Source organism: Brachyhypopomus gauderio, chromosome 7 (genome assembly GCF_052324685.1).
Source record: "Brachyhypopomus gauderio isolate BG-103 chromosome 7, BGAUD_0.2, whole genome shotgun sequence".
In the NCBI taxonomy this organism is placed as follows: domain Eukaryota; kingdom Metazoa; phylum Chordata; class Actinopteri; order Gymnotiformes; family Hypopomidae; genus Brachyhypopomus; species Brachyhypopomus gauderio.
In genome coordinates this window covers 19,337,968-19,360,236 of record NC_135217.1, presented here as the reverse complement: position 1 = coordinate 19,360,236, position 22,269 = coordinate 19,337,968, and the positions used below count along the sequence as shown (strand labels likewise).

Genomic DNA, 22,269 nt, shown 5'->3' with positions numbered 1-22,269 from the left:
AACACATGAAAATATTTATCCTCTATGGTGTTTGTAGCTTATATGAGCTTCCTTGTCTAGTAGGTACCTGGTCATATTAACATATCATATCTAATATTAGAATGTGGACTTAAACCATTGCTCTACCTCTTACATTCTTAAGTTTTATATATTGTTACAAACCAACTTAAAGCTAAATAATGTTGACATCTGAAGTTGCCTTGCTAATGCAGATTGCAATCAATATCAGTCCAACACAGCATGAAACAGAAAGAGATTGATTAATTATGTATGTATTTATTTGTTTAATTCATAAATAAGTGAAGAGGTATTTGGTCTTTGTTTAAATGCCAAATTTTTATGTGTGACATGTTTGTTGAGCATATTGGAAGACTGAGACACTTTGACCAGGAAAATCATTGTTTGGAACAGCAGGTTTCAAACATTGAAGCAGACATCATTAGTGTAAAAATTGGCTAAAATTGATAACAGTGTTGAGACACTGGAGGAATCTTAACCCGACAGGACTGGTGTAACCAAGAAACGGGTATATAAATGACAGATGACTCATTGTAATATTTCCCTTTTATGATACTGCTTTCAAAAGTATCCTAGCACCATTTACATTTTACAAGTAAAGTCCATGAACGGACTTCACCCTCCAGTCCAGCAGGAGGCGGTACTGCGCTAGAGAAGCGTGCAGGACCAAACAGACTGATGAACGCGAGAAACGAGAAGCGGAGAGAGAGAAGTGGTCTGTGCCTCTGACGTGCCGACCGGGTAATCTTGAGTACGTGTTCTTTGCTCGCTGTTTGGTTTTGGTCACGAAAAGTTTTCCCCTCTAGAAAAAGAACGAAATGGGAATCAGAAAGAAGAACAACAAGAACCCCCCGGTCCTCAGCCACGAGTTTATAATCCAGAACCACGCCGATATAGTGTCATGTGTGGCTATGGTGTTCCTGCTCGGTCTGATGTTTGAGGTGAGATCTCCTGCTTATTTTGGTCCACACGAACGATCAGACCACCGTGTTCTGGGTTTATTTCTGCAGCTCCTTCAAACTAGTTGAAATACATCACTGACGTACGATTCTTTAGCCGCAAATAAAACCTGCACGTTTTTATGTTGGACTTTATTGCGACTGTTTGCTTGGAGTTGGCGCTTTTTTTACTTGCTATGTGTTTATTTTTACAAGACTGTTGACATTTATCTGAAATACACAGCATCTGTTTTTTTTCTGTTCCCCCTTGTGACTCGTTGATCTTTTTGAATGAATAAATGGGGAAGCAGTGGTGACATCCGGGCTGCACGCTGTCAAATACAAGAAATAATATAACTTTGTAAATGCAAAAGGACTGTGTTTATGGGCTCGATTATTTAGGGACGTCGGCAGGATAATGAAACGACTCTGATGAGTGTAGGTTAGCTAATGTTATTGTGCAATACTGCTGCATGGATACTTGCACGAGCGCATCAAGTGTTACGTGGCAGTCACTGAGCGATTGAGAGCGCTATCGTGAACGAGGTTCTTTACCCTTGCATTAGCTTATCAAGATTAACCTTATTTTATGTAACCAACAAGCATTTGGTTGTTTTTTAGACATGATATAGTCGTTTCTCGACTTTCTCGACGGTCCCGTTTCCTTTGACAATAAGTTTAGCCGATAGCCTTCTAAAAATCAGCGCCAGCGGTAGCAGTAGAAGTGCATCATGGGATTTGGAGTTTTTAACGCCTAACTAAAGGCCGTATCATGTAGCCTACTTAAACAGTCACTCTTGCATTAATTACTCCAATTGTATCATTATCATTTAACTAATTGGTTGAAAGGTATGTGTAAATTATTCACGTGAGCATGACTAAAGCACTTTTTTTGAGGCTTGCTGTAAGAAAAAGACCCTACTGCTGTGAGTTTGTTGTTGTTATGTCGTTGACTGTGACAACTGTATATTGACAAAATTATATGTTACAGGTTACATCAAAAATTGCAGTCCTGTTCATAACTGTGCAGTACAATGTCACAATAACAGCAAATGGTAAGTGAGAGGCACTACTATTTAAGGTTTGTGTTCTGTCAGTTGTAAAGTGTGTGCAGAGAAATCGGTGAGGTCCGCAGACTCTTGACATTTTTGATAATTTTTAATGCAAAATCACATTCTGCTGCCCTGGTATTTCACACTCTAAATTTAGTGTAGCTGCAAAATCCAAGCCAGATAAGGTGAAGCTGGTCATCTTGATAAGGTGTTTATAGACCGGAGGTGCTAAAAACAGTTCAAGGTCATTAGAATTTGGTCTTACAGTACAACCATTTGAAGTCTATTAATGTATATTTACTGTCCACTTTAATGCACATTTTAGAAGGTGTATAATTACAGCCCATAGCCAATCTGTTGCCATGCATAATTGTTAATCATCTTTCAGCTCTTTATCAGTGATGATTTTCTGACCACATGACTGCGGTTGGTTTGTCCATCACTCACAATCCAGTAGTGACATTGAGGGGGGAGGGGGGGGGGGGCGACACAAAACAGCATTGCTGCTTTTTATGAGAAACCTGCGTCAGCACTGCACCCTCCACCGTGTTACAGCCACAGCCGTGTAATTGCTGCTTTAAGAATGGTCAGTCAACCAAATAATATCCAGTTGTTCCAGTGGTGAGTGTAAGGTTTGTAAGGGCAGCGAGACACGTTGAGGGCTGCTGAGTGTTCCTCTGGTTCATGCTGCCATTTCCCCTGTAATTGTTTCTTCATTATTCCGCGTGCAGGAGGGCAGGGCATCACCGGTACGTTTGTGTTTGTGTTTGTTCCTGGTTGTCAGAGGGTTCCGAGGAAACGGCAGTGAATTACTTCCAACATGGTCTGAAGGACCTGGCAACGGTCTTCTTCTACATGCTGGTGGCCATCATCATGCACGCCATAATCCAGGACTATGTCCTTGACGTAAGTGTCTGCAGACGAGATCATTCTACTCGCTGAAGCTCTGAACACAAGACAACCAGGGCTCAAGTGTTGTTTGTTAGCATGTGAATTCAGTCAGTCTTTAAAAAACAAATGTCATAGTATGCTCAGTGTAGTATGTCTGTCTAATGTAACAGTTCTCCTTTAAGGGGCCTTATCTACATTCTCTTGTGTTGCTATAGCTTATTATACAGTCATTACAGTGGATCTTGACTAAGCACTCAACAGAAAGTTCCTGGTAGCTGTGACATACTGGTTGTTTTGTTGTTTTTTTTTTTTTTTTTTTACTTCCGTGCACAGAAAATCAACAGGAAGATGCACTTCTCCAAAACCAAACACAGCAAGTTCAACGAGTCGGGCCAGCTGAGTGCCTTCTACCTCTTTTCATGCCTTTGGGGTGCCAGCATTCTGCACTCTGTACGGTGCCTTGTCATTCTCTCCCACACTGTGCAGCGTGACGCGTGTCAATGGTGCAGCCACTGGTGTGCAATTAATTCTGTTTCATTTAATTCTGTTTCCTTAAAGGAAAACATCCTGTCCAACCCGGTCAGTCTGTGGGAAGGCTACCCCCACACTCTAATGGCGTGAGTAGCATTCTCAGGTGCCGGAGAAATCATTGTAGCGCAAAATGTTTTATTTTAGAGTGTGATTTAGCGTTTGATGAGAGATAGGCAGTTGTATGGACAAGTGTGTGATTTGAAAGTGATGCGATGGAGCTCAAGAATTAATGGACTTCAAAGCTAAGATTTTTTATTTTAAGACTTATCTAGTATGTTTGGCGAAAAATAAGTTGTTACATGGGTGAGTGTGATTTTAAAAGGTCAGGGATGGCATGGACGGACTGACTAGCACCACTCAGATCTGTCCCTCTGGTTAAGAGAGTGAAGGATGACTCAGAGTTGCGTTGCTAATCTGATACCCTGCCCCAGTCACACGGAGAAGACTGCTGAAAGTTAGACCCGCTTATGAAATCCTCCACCGGCACGTCCGTTTCATAATCTGGTGTGGTTTGCAGTGAGCACCACCTAGTGCGTGTGCAACTATCAATTTCTGAATGTACTGAGACTGTAAGGGAAACACTGGCGATGCCCCGTTTGATTCAGATTCCAGATGAAGTTTTACTACATCTGTCAGCTTGGCTACTGGCTCCACGCTCTTCCTGAACTCTACTTCCAGAAGATAAAGAAGGTGTGTATCCACACTCAACAATCCAAAGTGTGTGTGTGTGTGTGTGTGTGGTTTATAGTTTTAGAGGAACACGTGGCTTATCTGAAGCGGTGTGTTCTGATGACGTGTTTTGCAGGAGGACATCCCTCGTCAGCTGCAGTACGTCAGTCTGTACCTGGTCCACATCGCTGGAGCTTACGTTCTAAAGTACTCTCCTTCCTTTGGTTTATTTATCGTACAGCATTTTGGTTTCAATGTGTTAAAGAAATAAAATGTTACTTACTTCTGACATCTTGTACCTCCATTTGGCAGGTTCTTCAGCTTAATATGAATGTGTGCCACTCTTACTAAACCCCCAAGTGTAGTGGTGACACCAGAGAGGGAGAGATGGAGGAGAAGAGAGGGAGAGAGAGGGGGAGAGAGAGAGAGAGAGAGGGGGAGAGAGAGAGAGACTACCCTGTTAAAGCTGTACAGTCTTTTACAGTGTGAATTGGGTTCAGAAGCGACAGTCTCAGTCCTCTTTCTTGTGTGTTTTGCAGTCTGAACCGTCTGGGCCTGCTGCTGCTCGTCCTGCATTACTTTGTGGAGTTTCTCTTTCATTCATCTCGCATCATTTACTTCAGCAACGAGGAGAGACAGGCGGGGTGAGTGGGCGAGGGTGGTGTGGGTGAAAGGGTGGTGTGGGGGCAAGAGGGCTAGGGAGCAGTTCAGTATTTAGTATAATTGAAACGTGTGTGTGTGTGTGTGTGTGTGTGTGTACAGGTTCACAGTGTGGGCTGTCCTGTTCGTGCTCGCCCGGCTGTTGACTCTCTCTCTGTCCGTGCTCACTGTGGGATTCGGCCTAGCTGGAGGTGAACGTCAGGTCCTGAGTGTGAGCGAGGGAAACTTCAACGTGCTCTTCATCAGGTAGGCCATGGCTTCGCACGAGGACACGTGGGCAAAGAAGGCTGCAGAGCCAAGCAGCATCCAGATCGGTGTGACGTAGTTTGAAGTAGTCTTGATTTCTGATGTTGGTGTTGGTGTAAGCAAGTTGAAATGTTATGTACCGTCAGTGAAATACGACTATGCCTTGGAAAAACAAGTTTCTAAGTTTTGTTTAAAGGCGGACAGGACGGTGAAATGCGATTGCCGTTATACTTTAGTCGTCTTTAGTTGTGTGTGTTTCCTAATGTGGATTCGCTGGTCAGGGTTGCGGTCCTGGCTGTCATCTGTACCTCTCAGGCTTTTATGATGTGGAAGTTCATCAACTTCCAGCTGCGGAGGTGGAGAGAGCACACCCAGACGCAGACCTCCAAGAAGAAGTCCTCGTCAGCAAAGGGCAAATCCAGGAAAGGTCAGGAACACAGAAATGCAACCGTTCCCTCTCCCTTATGTTCATAGCCCATCTAGCTTAATATATGCTTAAAATATATGCTCATTTGGCCAAAATTCCAGCATGTTTCCAACCTGGAAAATGCAACATTAAAATGTAAGCATGTTCAAGGATTTCAAGCACCTGTACAAACCCTAAACTTGATGCCACAGTTATGTAATATTAATTTTATATCTAGTGTAAAATGACATTGTCCAGGCACTTGTACTACATAAACATTGAGGAACTCATGGAAGTGTCACACATTTAAAATACAAGTCAGTTTTGACCAAATTAATTTTATTACTTTCTTTCTGTGTGGTGACAGGCAAAATCACTCCCATAAAGTTTTAATGGATGTTTTTATTTATATACTAATGTATACACGTTTTATTTAGACATATTATAACACATTTTTATTAGTAGTAGTATTATTAATAAGCAGTTAAGTTTTAGACAGTTTATTAGACTGTTTAGTGGCATTCTCCCAGTGTTTGCATTCATATATGGTATTTGTGTAGTCAAAGTCTGTAATAACAAACTTCAGGTCTCATTTAAATGATATGTGTGTTTAGCACACCCAGTTCTTCACGTACAGCACGTGTTATTGTCAGATTTATGCACGTCACTGAGTGTGCTGTGTTTTACTGTTTTGCAGCTAATGGTGTCAATGGATCTGTGAGTGCGCATGCAGATTCTCCCAGAGCCAGGAAGGAGAAGTCTTCCTAAATGCAGAATTCAGCCTTCTTGCTGTTTCAACTCCCCCTCTCCTCTCCTCCACCCCTCCCCCGTTTCCCTAGTACTATTCCCAACCCCCTCTGCTCCGCAGCACTGTGGGTCTATTCCACCCAGACCTCTGCACCCCCCTCCCCAGAGTCCTCTGCTCCTTTCCATCTAACCCTAACCGCAGGCCCCGCCCCCCGGGCCTGATTACCCCCCCCGGGCCTGATTACCCCCTGTACTGCACATGCTCCACATTTTGCTCTAGGAGACCTGATTCATACCTGATTCAAATAGTCATGGCGAGTCCTTTCAGACAGGAGGCAGGACAACTGTAAAAGGGGATACGTGGCCAGTGTGTGGCGCCCCCTTCAGAAGGGCAGTTACTGTACAAGAAATTGGCATTTCTAGAGGGTCAGTACTGCACAAGTATATTCATTTATTTTCTAATGCGTAGGGATTGAAGACACCACAAATTTCTGTTTTGTTTGTTTGATTTGACCTCCTCCTGGTCTGAAAGGGTCCGTGAACTGGTTTATGTGCTTGAAGCTGCATTCCATATTTCCCAGCATGCAATGAGCTGTGCCAACACAAAGGGCAAATTCAAAACTTTAAGTGCCTATCTATACCAAATGTGTACAGAACAGGAAAAAAAACCTAACTAGGAACAGTTCATGCTATGTGACAAAATCCAGGTGGTCGATCAAGATTTCAAGTGTGTGTGTGTGTGTGTGTGTATGTGTGTGTGTGTGTGTGTGTGTGTGTGTGTGTGTGTTGTGTGTGTGTGTATATGTCTCATTTCAGTGCTCTGCATTTGGAACAAGTACTTTTGCCTAATTTGTGTCTTTATTGTAAAGTGCTATGCTATGTGTGTAGCCCACTATAAACATTCCCCTTCTAAAGAAAAGGCATTCTTGTCATGACCTCTCTTCTGTATTTTGATGCATTCAGTGGTTTTTTGCACTGCAGAGCTCAAATGATCTAGCCAAGTAGTTTAGTCCTAACAGCAAAATATTGTTCTGGGGTAAAGGAGATGTCTGTCCACCCTGGACAACTAGATTTTGTCATTTTTAGGTTGTATATGGTACCTAACCCTCAAATTTCTTAAGAATTTATTTTTGTTCTAAGAAAAACAATAAACAGATGAAATCCAAATCAGAACTTGATGTTTTCTTGTCTGCACTGAAATCCATTTCACCTATGATTCACTGAGATTATTCATTACAGTTGACGTCATGTATTTCCTCTTGATATTGAGGCATTTCCACTGGGTTGTGGAGTTCCTCAAAGTGCTACTTTGACTGCTCAGCATCACACATAGAAGTCAATGCGTTCCCATGATAGAACAGATGCTGCATCTTCTCCTGATGTGTTTTTCAGTTTCACCTCAGACCTTTCACCTCAGGAACCGCCTTAGCTACGGCCTTTCTGGCCCTCTGACACCTCTCAACTGAATCTGGAGATCTTTCCAAGACCATTACTCAGACTTAAACTTGAGCTCTTCTTTAACCTCTGGTGACGACCTCTGTGCTCTGTGATTGCTGGCGTGACATTAACAGCCACTTGTATAGATGCCTCACTGATTGAGGTTTTTATCATGATCTAATCAGAGTGAAGTCTACCTGAGCTGGCTGGCTTTGGTTTGTAAACCTCTGAATCAGATGGCAGTGGAGAAAACATGCTTCGAGTTTGCTGGGTGTCCTCAGATAGCTTCTGGTGTCTAGTTCCAGGAGTAATGGAAGTTCAACACCAGTTTGTTTCGGGCTGCCTCAGCCCCCGTTGCGAAGGTTAGCGGTCCAAAGGTGCAGTACCTGTACCAGGTGGTGATGCATGCTGATAGGATGTTCACCCACTCCACCATAGTTCTTTTGATGGTAATGCTCACATGCTCCCTCAGCTCATTGGTCTTGTCGACTTTGAATGAGAGCTTTTCTCCTGCCTTCTGCATGTCAGGCAACCGATATCATCAGTGGTTGCCTTTGGTATCGGAACTGCAGTGGCCAGTTTGAAAGAGACAGGAACCACAGACATGGAAAGCACGAGGTTGAAAATACTCCTGCTAATTGATGTGCATATACTTTACGCACGTGCCCAGGAACGTCATGTGGATGCTTTGTGGTATTTATTCAAGTCAAGGAATACTACAGAGCTACGGAGAGAGACCTTTCCTCAGTGGGCATGGAGGATATTTCAGAGGGCTTGGTTGGATGACATTTTGTTCCTCCAGGAGCAAGGTAGTGGTGTTAATCATACACCACGTATCCTTGAAGTCTTATATTGCTTGGTCACTGCCACATAGTTTTTTTCAGAGTGCAAATATTCATTGTTATGCTCCATCACCACATAAGCGGCTTTTCGTACATTCATAAAAATGAATCTGGTGATTGAGTCTATGAACTCTACAACTCTCTCAGTGGCCACAGTGCTCCACATAAGATAAAGAATTCAAGTCTGGAGAGGAGAAAGTCTTTCAATGTACACTCCTCTGATCACACCTGCTGATCAGAAAGCACATACCAGTTCTTGAGCTTTTCACAGAAACATGTTTTTTTCCTTTGTTTTGATCAGTTGACAGGTCTGCCCCTCTCTTCACCAGTGTCCATAATATATGGCCTCAAGTAATCTAATACAAAATCAGTCAACGATCTTTGGCCCATGGTGCTCTGATAACATACCCTATGAGCATGCTAGTCTTCCAACAAGGGTGTTATTATTGACATTGCATGACTTGCACAGAACTCTAATGACATTTCTCTACTCAGCGTCGGAACAGGTACAATATTCTGCAGTCACGCCCTCCCAGGCATTTCAGCCGACCTCACCATGGACGTCGCAGTCTTCCAAAAGGATAATGGAGTATTTTAATTCATACTGACAGATACCATAGTCAGAGTTGTTCTCTTTGAGAGCCTTAGTGTCATTCAGACAATTCTCCCCGAGACCTCCCTTGACTGAAGCTCTTTACCTGCAAAAGAAGTAACATTCCATATTCCCAGAGACACAGTCCATCACCAAGGTCTGGTCTGGTCTATCTGAGGCCATCTAACCCCTGCCTACTCCCTGTCTGGCACCGCACCCACCTCACCATACTATGACTCTGCATCAGCTTAATAGGCTGAGCCCAACTCCGTCATGAGCCCAACTCAGTCATGAGCCTGACCACTAGACACTTGTCTATGGACACAAGTATTTTAGAGCAACAAAGTCACAAATACGAGTTGTGCACTCTAGATCTAAAAGGCTGAGAATTGCAGATTTGCATGATACTGGTCCTCAAACAATCTTGGTCTGCAGTACCTACAAAAAGTTCCAAAAAGTAATTTTCTCAGGTGGTCTTTGATGCAATAATTATCTTGACCATGTGGTGGCGGAGTTTACCGCATTTTTTTGTTTTTCGACAGTTTTGCTCAGTTATGTGCACGTTTTCTGTACAAGTTTCACGTATTTTACACTTATTTCACATAATTGACTGTATTTTTCAAAACACATCTATCTAGACTGAAACATCACTAGATGTGATTAAACTTGCAAGGTCTTATACTGCCCTATACTGGTCCATGAGTTAGGGTGACTGTGCTGGCCCTTCTCAAAACTTTTAACAGGATCTAAATGTTTTGTCTTATGCTCAAGGTTAAAACTGTACAGTGATATTGACCAGTGTTATGTTACTCGTGATATCACTCTTATTTAGTCTAATACGAGGAAAAGGCAAAAGTTTTGTTCAGCTCATAAAATAACTGTATACTGACAGGAGGTTTCAAAAGAGCCTGAACTGTAGTTTGTTGTTGTAGTTTAGTTCTTTTGTTGGTTCTGTATAAGACTGGGCTTATATATTTTCACTAAGGTAAACAGCTTATTTTATACACACTCAAGAGGCACTTCTAAAGGAGACAACAGATGGGTCACTAGTCTTGCTAGGGGTCACCAGTCCAGTCATATTCCAGGGGGTTACAGCAGTGACTGTAGGCTTTGCCTTGGAGTTTGCTGAGAATGACCATCAATGGACTTTGGAGTTAAGTTTTCATCATTCAAATGTAAGAAAAGCACCAGTGATGTTAGCAACAAATATAAGGAAAAATACAGTAGATATAGTAAAACCAAAAAGGATTTTTATTAATAAAATGTAAATGATAAAACATTTTAATCAATCTCTAACCTTCCAGATGCTTTTAAGTGATCTGCGAGGAAACACTACACTTACGCAGCCCTAGAAAGCACTATACAGCAACAAAAACATCAGTAAGGGACAAGAACAAGGATGCCATTCTCCAAGGTATAAATGAGCCTAGAGAGAAAAAGTGTGGTGGAGACAAAGGCTAAAAATACCACGAGACCACTGAAACATGGCAGAGATAGTGTTACTGCATGTGTCTACCATTGCAATTGACTCACTCAATTGCCACAGCAGCAGGACAAGTTCTGAAGTCTTGCATACAGTAATTTCTGGCGACACACAACCAAATGCTTTATCATCATGCAAGGGCAAAATCCAAAACGTGCTTCTATGACAACCAAAAACAGTTTCATGGTGCCATGAATGGGGGAAATACTTTCTTGTTAATCAACTGATCTAAGCCTGCTGTTTTCACTGTGCGTTTCAGTAAAAACGGTTCAGTGCTTTGGAGAAACCGCTAAGCAACTGCAGGGTAGGTCTGCAGCCTCTTATTTAGTCTGTGTCAGAGACCAAACGATGTTATTACATGCAAAGTTATGCAAACAACTATAAAAAATGGCTACCGTATTGAACATGTCTGCCCAAATACTTCTGGTGCCCATAGGGAGGAGACGGCAGCTCAGTTAGTTCACCCCAACACAAACAAAGATGTTCAGAATCATACACATTACCCATAACTATTTGTTGGTTAGGATTCCTTTTAGATTCTCTCTGAGTTTCTGATTGTTACCTTCAGTCGAACAAATGTGTGCGACTGGTGATATCTTTCTGTACATTTTATTGTAAACGCTAGGCACACATGCATATATCATCTTAGAAAATTAACTGTAGTAAGATGAAAGCGAATCTTTCTCACTTTCTACCTCTCTCTTACACACCTACACGTACTACTACCATCAGTCTTAAGGGTTTACGATTCGTTCTTTTGTAATCTTTCGCCGACTTCCTTTTTGTCTTCCACAGTAACCCAGTCTGCACATTTTTGTTTACTATTTACATAATGGAGATAGCCGTGTCTGCACGCGCCCGTCTCGTGCAGTATGTAACTGTATGGTTATTTTAGCGCGGGTGCTCGCTGCAAGGTTACGGTGTGGAGTGGACGGGGGAGCTACAGCGATGCCCGTGGAGAGTGGGGGGGAGTGACATAAACAACAAGCAGCCAGCCATCGTCAGGCACAGGGCTGGAGGAACATGGCGGCGGCAGTTAGCTGTAGTGCTGTTTCACCAACCCGAAGGTCAGAGCCGGACGTAACGTGCAGGATTTAAGTGGAAACAAACTGCCTTAAGTCCAATATCGTAAGTAACGTTACATGTCTACTGTTGAACGGCGGTTTCCGCTCCTTCGCAATCCAAATGTTCCTACACTCGAAGGATACAATCACGGTTCCGTGGCGGTTATCCATTAGCTTGCTAAACCAGCAACGCTTGCTTTTTTTTATCCCTGCCACTTTGAGTTGGAGAGTTACGTTTGTTTGCGTGTAACAGTCTGTTTTTTTACAAACAAGTTGTCGCCGTGCCTAGAATTATAGCCCAAAAACACAAGTGCTGACGGATGTTGTATGCATAAACGCGAACGTCCCGCTGTTATATTAGTTGGTTCTTGTATGTTGCGTGCACTGAACGCTGAAGTTTAGCTAGCTCTACCTTACGTGCTTAGCTTAGCCCCGCGAGCCCGTTCCATGGACGCGTTCTATCCGTAACGCCACTGGCGGGTCCGCGCGACGTTCCTGTCGCGAGCGCGATTGTTACGTTGGCGAGATTGTTACATTTAAAACGGAACGCGTCGCGCGCTGGCCACGCGCTAAAGAACGTAGCCACGTTACATTAAGAGCGATAAACGGTTCGGATAATCAGCGTCTCCCCTAATATGGTGAGGGATTCGTGAGTCAGCTTTTTGTGAACTATTTCGTGTAGCACGCAGGCGGCTCTGCTAGCACGTCTTCAAGGGGGGGAAAAAAGTTACAGCGGTGATTTGCTTTTACCTTGTGAGCGCTTTAACTCACTAGTCACTTCAGGCGGACGTAAATTTTCTATCGTGAGCTCTCAATCTGACGGGATAAAGTTTTATTTTGATGGACAGGTTTACTGGCCAGTGTGACGATTTTTCGACGCTGTTACGTCATGCTGTGCTTTATCGTGAGGGGTATGTGACTACGCTCTCGTGGGTGCCGATTTAAAGACAGTTTTTTTCAAACGTACATTTCACGTCCTCTCCGTTCGGAACACCGACATGTTGTTTTTTTTAATCACTCATTATTTTGTTGTTTTAAAGAAAATCACTGTTTTGTTCCTGGTTATAGGGTAGGCAAACTGAAAACAGGAAGTATGATCTCCGGGTTTTGGCTGTTAGCATAGACTCTGGGAGGCAGAAGAGATGGATTGATGTGTAACATAGAAAAACTGTAAACATTGTTCTCCACGAAAAACTGCACACTGTTGCCCTCTGTAGCGTATAGCCCCCGCCCCCAGCACGCACGCACGCGCGCGCGCACGCGAGATGGATAGTGACCTAGCTTCAGGCTGGCAAACTGATGCAATTTGCCTGACTGATTTTTTGGGGGAGGTTGTATTGATCACCTCGCTAGTTTTACTCCCCGACCATGCTGCACCTGCGAGTGACCCAGCAGTTCAGATTATGGTGGGATTCATTCAACTTGAATACAAAACCCGATCTTCTCTCATACTTAAGGTAGAAGTAAAAATGTAGGATTGCCCCTTATGAAAGAAAAAAAAACACCCCGCTGATTCTTGGTCTTGTATATCAAAAACATGAATTTGAAACACAAACATTTAATTTGTAGAATAACTGAATGGTAGTATTGTGTAGTCACAGTAGTATCTACACTGTGAACCTTAGAGAGAGACCAAATGTGTGAATCTAAGGTGAGTTTCATGACCCTTAACCTGTAATGATTCATAATGTGCAGTACTTTTCTGACCACACTATCAAACATTGAGCACATGCTCCCTTCATAATAAAGTAGTGCCATGGTCACTCTCTGGCCTGCTAACCCTCAGTCAGACTGGGGGCTGGCATAACTAAATTATGTTGGAGAGGCCTAATTACTAAACCAGATTATTATCCTCGTTTTATCTGCCTTGATTAGTTTTTGTCTGTCAAACGTCAGGTAAAAGTAAAAATGTAGGATTGCCTGTTTAAAAAAAAAAACCCCACTGGTTCTGAGTCTTGTATATGAAAAACATGAATTTGAAGCATGAACATTTAGGCTAATTTGCTGAATGACAGTAGTTTTGGGAAGTCTTTTTGAGAAAGCTCTTATGTTTATCACTTTGTGACTTTGATGTTACAATGACTAACTTGCAAACTATGTGTAATTCAAATGCAGACCTGACAGTGTGTGTGTGTGTGTGTGTGTGTGTGTGTGTGTGTGTGTGTTGAAATTAGCATGAATCCAGTAGGGAAGGACTGCCCAGCAGCAGAACTGTACTTCAGAGCTCCATGTTGGTTTCATTTTCCCTAGTGCTCAAAATGCTTAGTCATAAGATCGGTGGAGGGAGCAGGTTGCTGTAGTTTGAGAACGGAGAATTTTGCTGACCTCCGTTGCACTAATTCCAGCTGCAACTGATTTCTGGTTTAAAGCATTTGTGGGTCTTTTGTAGAGTTTGAATTAAATAATAATGGTGAAGACTCTTGCCTATTTAAGTTACTACTATTTTACTTGATTATTCAACAATTAAGGTTGTCCTGTCTCCCATTTTGGAAGCTATGCACGATGCTATGTGATTTGTTTCTGTATATGCGGTGTGTATATACACCAGTGGGGGTGGGTGTGTTCACCCACTGTGTGTCTGGTGATGTCCAGTGGCTGGTCTCTTTGGCTTAGTACCTTTAAAGCATGGTAATCTAAATATGGAAATTGCCCCGATCACATGACCGGCCGGCTGCTGGACAGAGGGTGGCCGTGGGTGAAGGGGTGTTGGCTCGCAGCAGTGCAGTGATTATGGACCCATGACTTCATCCTGAAGCTGCTGACCTTTGTTTTGCCCTGTTGCCAGAGTTCTGTGGTCCTGACGGACGTTTTACTCCACTGTGCAGTGCCTGTAAACCAGTGCTCAGCGAGATTCATGATTGTGCCCCCATACACAGCTTAGAAGGAGAAAGCCTTTGTCACTGTGAGACAAAACGTGTGAATCTAAGGTTAGTTTCATGACCCTTAACCTGTAATGATTCATAATATGTAGTATTTTTCTGTCCACACTATCAAACATTGAGCACATGCTCCATTCGTAATAAAGTAGTGCCTTGGTCACTCTCTGGCCTGCTAACCCTCAGTCACACTGGGAGCTCGCATAACTAAATTATGTTGGAGAGGCCTAAAACCAGAAAATGATCTGCCTTGATTAGTTGTTGTGAGGCAGAGGGGATATAAGAATTTCTCTCTCTTAAGTTCGTAAGTCCCAGTTGCTGTTTGTGTGGTCTTTGTGTGCTTGCATTTTCCTTAATGGTTCAGATTACACAGGGATCAAAGGGCAGCCAGAAAACCTGGTCTTCCTCGATCTGCTGCTCACATTCAACTCCAATGTACTTTTCCAAAGTTCAGTGATTTGGTGCCTCAGTTTAAGGGTCTTTGCGATTAATGACTGCCAGAAGATTTAGAGGTTAAAATCTGATCTGTTATGACTAGCTGAATTCCTCAAGTAACTGATTAATTCAGTCTAGAACTGAAACGAATACTTTTATGAGAACAAATGTTCTTATGGATATGTGAATATGTACGTTGCTTGGCTTAGCCGGTTGACTCAAAGGAAGGCTGAAGGAAGGTTTCTACCTGGTGTGTCACTGCCACACCCTCTGTAACTGGAGGAATTTCATTGCTTGACTGATCAGACTTCTTTGTGTTCAATAGAGAGGCTAAAATTACTTTTCCAGCAATCATGTCAAAGTAATGCAGCTGGTTTTTTTTTAATCCATGTCACATTAGGCACATTAGTCTTTGCTAATATTTGTGATGTATTCAAATGTTTATGTGCAGACCACATTAGCAGGACTGTTTCTGTAGTTGTTGGATACTAATACCAAATTCATTTTTAATAAGGCTGTCAGATTTATTGTTGTTTTTTGAATATGTTGTGATCCAAGCGTTTCAGGAGGCTGTTAATAAACTGTCACAAGTTCACATTTATTAAAAGTGTGATTTTTGTATAATTTCATACAATTTTGTATTTATCTTTCCTGAACACTCTTGTATTCAGTCATAGACGTAGACCTTCACAGACGCCACTCCAGTGTGTGTGAGAGATGCAGACATTGAGAGGGCTATGTGCTCTGTTACCTCTTTCTTTCCTTTCTTTATTATTCATATTCTAATGCTGAAATACCTGTTTCTCTTTTATTATTAAATTGCATGAAACCCATATTGGTTTGTCCACGGTGGACGATAAAAATAAAATGTAGATATACCAGATAGCTGTGAAGCTAAATTAGGTCACTATAAATGGGTCCCATTATTCACGGTTCTGAAATGTTATGAGACATTTTTAAAGTTTTAAAACGATGGCACTTGTTGCTGCTTTGCGATGTCGAACCCAGACGAACGGGAGAGTCGGGACGGAGACGTCGTGTGACGTCGGGCACTGTGGTGTGTCGTCCTCTCTCTTGCCGATAGTGGTTCCTTCGCTCCGCCCCCAGCCCCTCCCCCGGGCTGCGTGTAAGCCCCGGGGCTCTAAGGGGCTCGTCTGCGTGTGCCAAATGGCCGGAGACCATCCGCGTCGGTCTCCTTCAAGGGTTAAAGGTTCCCCTGGTTTCCTCCCTGTGCTCGCTTCAGCCAATCCTGACACAGGCTGCAGCCCTTCGCTGTTGCACAATAATGACCAGCATTGGAGAGTGAGGCCTTACGTAAGCTTTCAAGAGTCAGTAGAGGTATGTGCATGTGCACGCGTGTGCGCGTGCATGTGCGCGTGCATGCCTGTGCAAGTGCAGGTACTGCTTCAATTTGAACTTTGACCTGCCACTCGCACAGTATTATAGGTCAGGCGAGGACGCTTGGAGGAGATTGCTAACTGCTCACTTTTGTGTACGTTCACTCTGGACAGGGAGAGAGGGTACCTATGCACACACACACACACCTCCCCGCTGTGCACTCCCATGAATGTGTGTGACACTCCTGGGATGTTAAACACATGGCCTCTGTGAGTGAAGCCAGCTGCAAAAGCAGTGCCGTAGCCAGTTGGGCTACTCACTAGCCCTTTCATGTCAACTTTCTAATGTAATAACACGGGGCAGGTGCACCTGTAGTTACAGGGAGCGCAATATTTTTAGCGTTATTCCGGTTTGTAATTCCATTTCAGTCGCCCATGTTTCAGCACAGGCGACGTGAAGTGTTTTATTTGGGAGGAAACCAAGCTGACGCACAGTTGGATTTCACCGCCGGATGTGAAGTCGGCGAGGTTATCCCTCCGACACCGAGGACTCCCTCCTCCGACCTCCATGGCTGTGTCCGCGTGGTGGATGTTGGCGTTCGGAAGAGTGCTGTCTTGTGGATTCTCCGGTCGGTGTGTACTTGGCAGCCAGCCAAGCATGTGATCCTTGGCATTGAAAGTACTGGCATTGATTCAAAAAGCCTCTCGGTCTGGGGGTGGGGGGGGTGGCAGGGCGGAAGAGGGGGTGAGCGGATTAAGGAAATTCCAAATTGGAGGAAGCAATGATGACTGGGCAAGTGATTATGAGGTGGCTGGATGTTGAACTTGGGGTTGAGCAGTCTTCCTTTACCACTAAAGGAGGCAGAACACAAAGCCTTTCTGTGCATGCTGTAACACGATATCAGACCGTGGACGAGTGCTTATATACGCTGCTGTATCTACATGGACCGGCCCACGAGACTCCGCCCACCCCTACATGTCTGATGGACTTCCTTTTCATCTTTTGAAAATTCCGTCTTTGCAAATTAAATGAGGTAGTTTTACAGACAATTTGATAGGTGTTTAATATTTCACTCTTTGATTTATGCTCATTTTCTCACATTTCAAATGTTTTGACATCAAAATGAGTGAAAGTTCAGCGGGTTTGGTTTGGTTTGTTTGTTTTTTTTGCAACAAATGCAACCTAAAGCATTTCCTCTTGGAGGCAGCCAGGAAGGAGTAAGTAAGCTAATTTTTGTAAGCTTTTAGACAGTAAGAAAGTCCAATTACTTACTGCAGTTCACCTGTGGTGCAAGGCATGTGGCTTTGCAGAGCAGGTGCAGGGAAGGAAGGTGATGGTGAAGGACCCGGTCCTGAAGCACCAGAGGAACCTTCCCAGGCCAACCACCATGACACTGCTAGCTAAACATATTTTTTAAATTCTCCTCTTAGTCGCAAGCCTTAAGAACCCCACCCCCCATCCTCCACCCCGCCCCCAAACCTCCTGCTTGCTACTGTACTTCAGTTCAGCCAATCATCTGCTCACAGTAGTATTTGAAGGGTTACAGAGCGAACCACAAAAATGTATTTATGCAAGGCCACGATGGAGCTGGCAGCAGACCTGATGATTAGTGTCGTTTCATGTTGCTAGGCAGCCTGATTTTGCTAATTAATCAGCCAGTCTTTCTCCAGAATCAGTTTGACTGTCATAAATCTAGGTCTAACCGAGAATGTTAATCTGAGATTTCTGTAGTGGGATTTTTTTAAAATATTTGATTTTCTTCTGACCCCTGAATGTAGGAAGTTTGCAAAACAAAACTTCAGGCTGTTGGGTGTTGAGTGTTGTGTGTCTTTTGATGAAAAATGACAGTACTGTGTTTGTAAATGTTGGCATAATCATTCTCGTGCTGTTTAAATGTAAATTCATCAAATGATCATTTCATGTAGATTTTGATCAACTCTGGTTTGTTTGGACGAGTTGAAGGATGGTGAGGTTCTATCTGTACTCCATCTACGTTGATCCCTTTCAGATGTCCCTGTAATCAGATCCTGGAGCAGTGGGCCATCACCCTCTCTTCTCCTATACAAATGAAGGGTTTAGTGCAGGGGTCTTTTTGGAGTCTATATGTGCTTAATAATAATAATAATAATAATAATAGTAATAATACTTCAGTTTATAATGTGCTTTTGTTAAACCAAAGAGGTAGACAACTAGAACAGCTTTGTAAGTTGTTCTGGATAAGAATGTCTGCTAGATGCCATAGATTTAATAAATACCATGTGATATTAAAACACGTTGATGTAGGAAAAACATTTGCATTTATATGTTTGTCATTTTGTTTATTATAAAAAAGTGTCAAATAAAATAAATAGTCAATTGTTATTTGTTGAGTCATAGAATATGCTGCATCAAAACAACCACCAAGCCTCCATCTGGAACATCTGTAATCACTCAGATACTTCAATTATACAATAAAGTGTGATTTGCTATATTCTATACTTCTGTGATATTAGTATTGTAAGAAACAACAATATTGCAATAATAACATGCAATACATACACGAGGGGGGAGCAGTGCAAATGAGTGTGTTGGCTTGACAGAATCATCAGTAATTACACTTTACAGTAATTATTAATTTTGGTGTGAACAAGTATAGGCTTGAATCATCAGATAACTTTGAGTGTTTGAGGGTTTTTTTTTAAAGCTCATTGACTCCCATCACTGCTGTTTCCTGGTTCTCGTGAATTCATCATCACAGATACCAGTGTAGCGGAAAACCTTTAATGTTTATTCGAAAGGAGGCTGAACATTGATTAATTCTGTTTTTAAAATGTATTTATTTTATTTTTTTTACATTTTTCTCAGCAGAAACTCTGTCCAGTTTGGGTCCGTCAGCAGGGGCTGTGTTGGCGTTCTCCAGGCCCTGTGTTTGTGATGCTCCTTTATTTTAGTTCTGAAGTTGCCTTGCAAGATGTAATGACATTATGGCCTGTTGGGGCTGTCTTGTGCTCTAGGGACCAGAACTCTTGAAGCAGATAACGCTGGCGTAGGGCGGTTGGCAGCCATGACGGACAGTTGAGGAGTGATGGACTCGTGTGTGTGTGTGTGTGTGTGTGTGTGTGTGTGTGTGTGTGTGTGTGTGTGTGTGTGTGTGTGTGTGTGTGTGTGTGCGCGTGTGTGTGATGATGCTGGTGCAGGCAAGGTCTTCACCCCGTTTGAGGAGTGTTTGCATGAGCTCAACACTCCCCCAAAACCTCTGCATTAAAGCTGCTGTTATGGCCAAAATATACTGCAATTATTTTTTATATATTGGAATATTGCATGCAGTATTAAAAAAAAATACTGACATTTTTGTGGGGATTTTCGAATACTACAAATACTTCTTTCCACCAGATTAAACTTTATTCCATCTTATTTTCTTCTCAAAGTATAATTTTTTTTATTTTATTTCCTACATTTCAATGACTTCTGATTTAAGAACTTTCAGTGGTTAGCTTTTGAGTCACAAGAAATTAATATACCAGGAAGTCCTTCTATGGCTGCACAGGGCAGTGTTGCTATGCAGGGATTTGCAAACTGGTTCTCACAGTTATGAGATCTCAGTAGTGATCTTTGAGCTGAGGTTTTGTCTGGCGTTATTAAAGTACTGGTGGGTTGGTTTATAGATTAATTATTAATTAACTATTATTTAGAATAACCCATAATAATAATCAGAATTATATTTTATTTCCTGTCCATGTGGACATGTGCTTAAAGATTCTTGATCAGCAACCTGATTGTAGATTTTACGTTATATATTTTTTTGCTGTCCTGGGAACTGTTTTTGTATGATATTAGGACCTCTTCTAACACATCAGTTGTGTCCAATCCTCACTCTGCATTAGATTGGATTTTGGTCATTGTCATCTGTTTCACAATTAGGTGCAGATTGCCTGTGATTGGCTTATCCATTTGCTTGGTCAGTTGTTCCTTGTTTATTTTAACAATGCATTCACCTCCCTGGTTATCCTGCTGGCTGGGTGGAACATCAATGCTTTGACTTGCTAATTCAATCTAAAAGCTGAATAGATCACTACTGAAAAGCACCACATGGAAGGCCATGTTGGGTTTAGCCTCTGTGCTGGACCTTGCATAACCTATTATGGGCAAATTTGGTGGTGGGGGCAGTCGCTGTGTCCAGTGTGTTCTTGAGGTCATGCATAGTCTGATTGGCTGGCTTGTCTCATCTGCTGCTATCCTTCGGTTTCAAACCCACTGAGAGGAGTCACACCTGCCCAGGCCCTCTGTGGGTGGGGTTGGGGAAGATCAGAGGCGGAGTCAGGGAACAAAAGCGTAGAATTTTTTACATTTTTCATCCCCATACAGGCTTTAGACAGTTCTTTCTATATCCAGTCTAAGTGAATATCTACATGGAAACCTGCAAACCTGTAAAACGTGTTTGGTTTATAATACTCTATCCGTGAGTGTTTTGGGGTGTGTGCGTGTGCGCGCACATGCATGCATTCCTCTGTGTGTTACACCTCCAGATAATGTTTCGGAGCTGTTTGAAGTAGAAAAACTGCAATGTGAAAGCATTTGATTCATTCTGATAGTTTCAATGCCGAGCCTTTATACGCCAATATATCTGATTTATCACATTACGAAGACTGATGATGCATTGAAACTTGACTCCCCTCTGAAGTTAGCTTCTGCTTCAATCTTATTCCTATATCATTCCAGCGTTTAATATCAGTTTGAACTTTCTCCTATTGGCAGTTTGGTGAAAGATGTGGCATGTAGCCATTGGCCTTCTGTTCACTGGCAGGTTCCTGCAAGTGGGATTAATTAATAATGCTTTTTGTTTTTATTTCTCTCTCTGTATCCCTGTCTCTTCCATCAAGAATAAAATTAATCTATTAAGGTGAAGGTATTGAGGTTTGTATTGATGATTTTTGAAGCAAATATCATCTGTTACCATGCGAGATGATCACTCGGGTCTTACGTAAAAGTGTGTGTGTCAGGGACTCTTGCGGCTGCTTGTTCAGCTAACCCCCATCCCCCCCACGTAACTTTTTCTGAGTGAATTCTGAGCAGCTGTTTCCTTTAAGTTGAAGGCCTCGTGTCAGGTGGTCTTGTCATTTTGCTGAACCCAGGCATCATGAGCCCCGTCCAGCAGCGTCTGACTGGTCCGAGTGATCGTGTGGCAGACCTTCACGTTGGCCATGTGCCTCCCGCAGGCTCCCTGGCCCCACTGCTCGGAGCGCTTCAGTTAGCCTGACGGAGTGACATTACCGCAGCCACCGCTAATGGCTTTTTTCTGAGACTAATTCTGGAATCGGAGAGATGATTTAAACCTGCTCTTTTTTTTTTTCTTTTTTCTTTTTTGCTAATTACTTTCCGAACATAATTAAAAAGGCGTACTTCATGTTAACATCTAATAAGCCTGAGATGTCTCCCTGGTGGGAGAAGAGCCCCTGAAGACCCCCAGGACATTATTAAATTCATTTCCAACCAGAGGAAGGGTGTCATCTCCCCGTTATTCTCTTTGGTTTCATCGAGGTGTTGTGACGGTGTGGGGGTGAGCGTGTGCTCCTGCTCCGTCAGCTCTCTCTTCTTCCACATTAGCTTTTGTTTCAGTTCATTCAGTTCTTTCATTTTAGCTGCTGTCAAATTGGTGAAAGGTCTCGCACAAAGTCCAGCAGTGTCCCTGGTGCCAGCTGTGGTGTTGGAGCGGGCTGATGCAAGCCGGGCGCCGCACCCAAAACCCGGGAACCACCGGCCTGGGATTCTGACGGCAGCCGTGGCTAAAGGCGCCTCCGGCCTGCATGGGTTGCTGCCACGTTGCATGTACGCTGTAACACGCATGTTGCCGGGATGCCGAATAATGGCTAACGGCTCACGTGGGGTGGTCACGTGACTGGTCTGGCAGCAGGACTGCTGGGAGCTGGCCCACTGCAAGACTTCAGCTCTGATTTCCCAAGTGACTGTATTTCAACTGCTCTAATGTGCGAGAGGCTACCAGCTGTGACCCAGTCTAAACCCAACCCCACTGCTGCACCTCTTATCCGTACATATGTTTGGTGTTA

At 43.0% G+C, this 22,269-nt stretch overlaps 2 protein-coding genes across 2 annotated transcripts in view; both read left to right on the top strand.

Moving 5' to 3' along the window:
• Positions 1–699: 699 nt before the first annotated feature.
• Positions 700–7,324, top strand: tram1 (translocation associated membrane protein 1). The gene is made up of 11 exons (XM_077012353.1): positions 700–959; positions 1,948–2,011; positions 2,793–2,914; positions 3,233–3,349; positions 3,458–3,516; positions 4,036–4,120; positions 4,236–4,306; positions 4,639–4,743; positions 4,862–5,005; positions 5,287–5,432; positions 6,109–7,324. The coding sequence occupies exons 1-11, from the start codon at positions 837–839 to the stop codon at positions 6,177–6,179; spliced, it is 1,107 nt and encodes a 368-aa protein (XP_076868468.1). The 5' UTR covers positions 700–836; the 3' UTR covers positions 6,180–7,324.
• A 4,021-nt stretch (positions 7,325–11,345) lies between these two features.
• Positions 11,346–22,269, top strand: part of ncoa2 (nuclear receptor coactivator 2) — a 64,976-nt gene continuing 54,052 nt past the window's right edge. Inside the window, 1 exon segment of the mRNA XM_077012358.1 lies at positions 11,346–11,640. The gene's annotated coding sequence lies outside the window, so the exon portion shown is untranslated.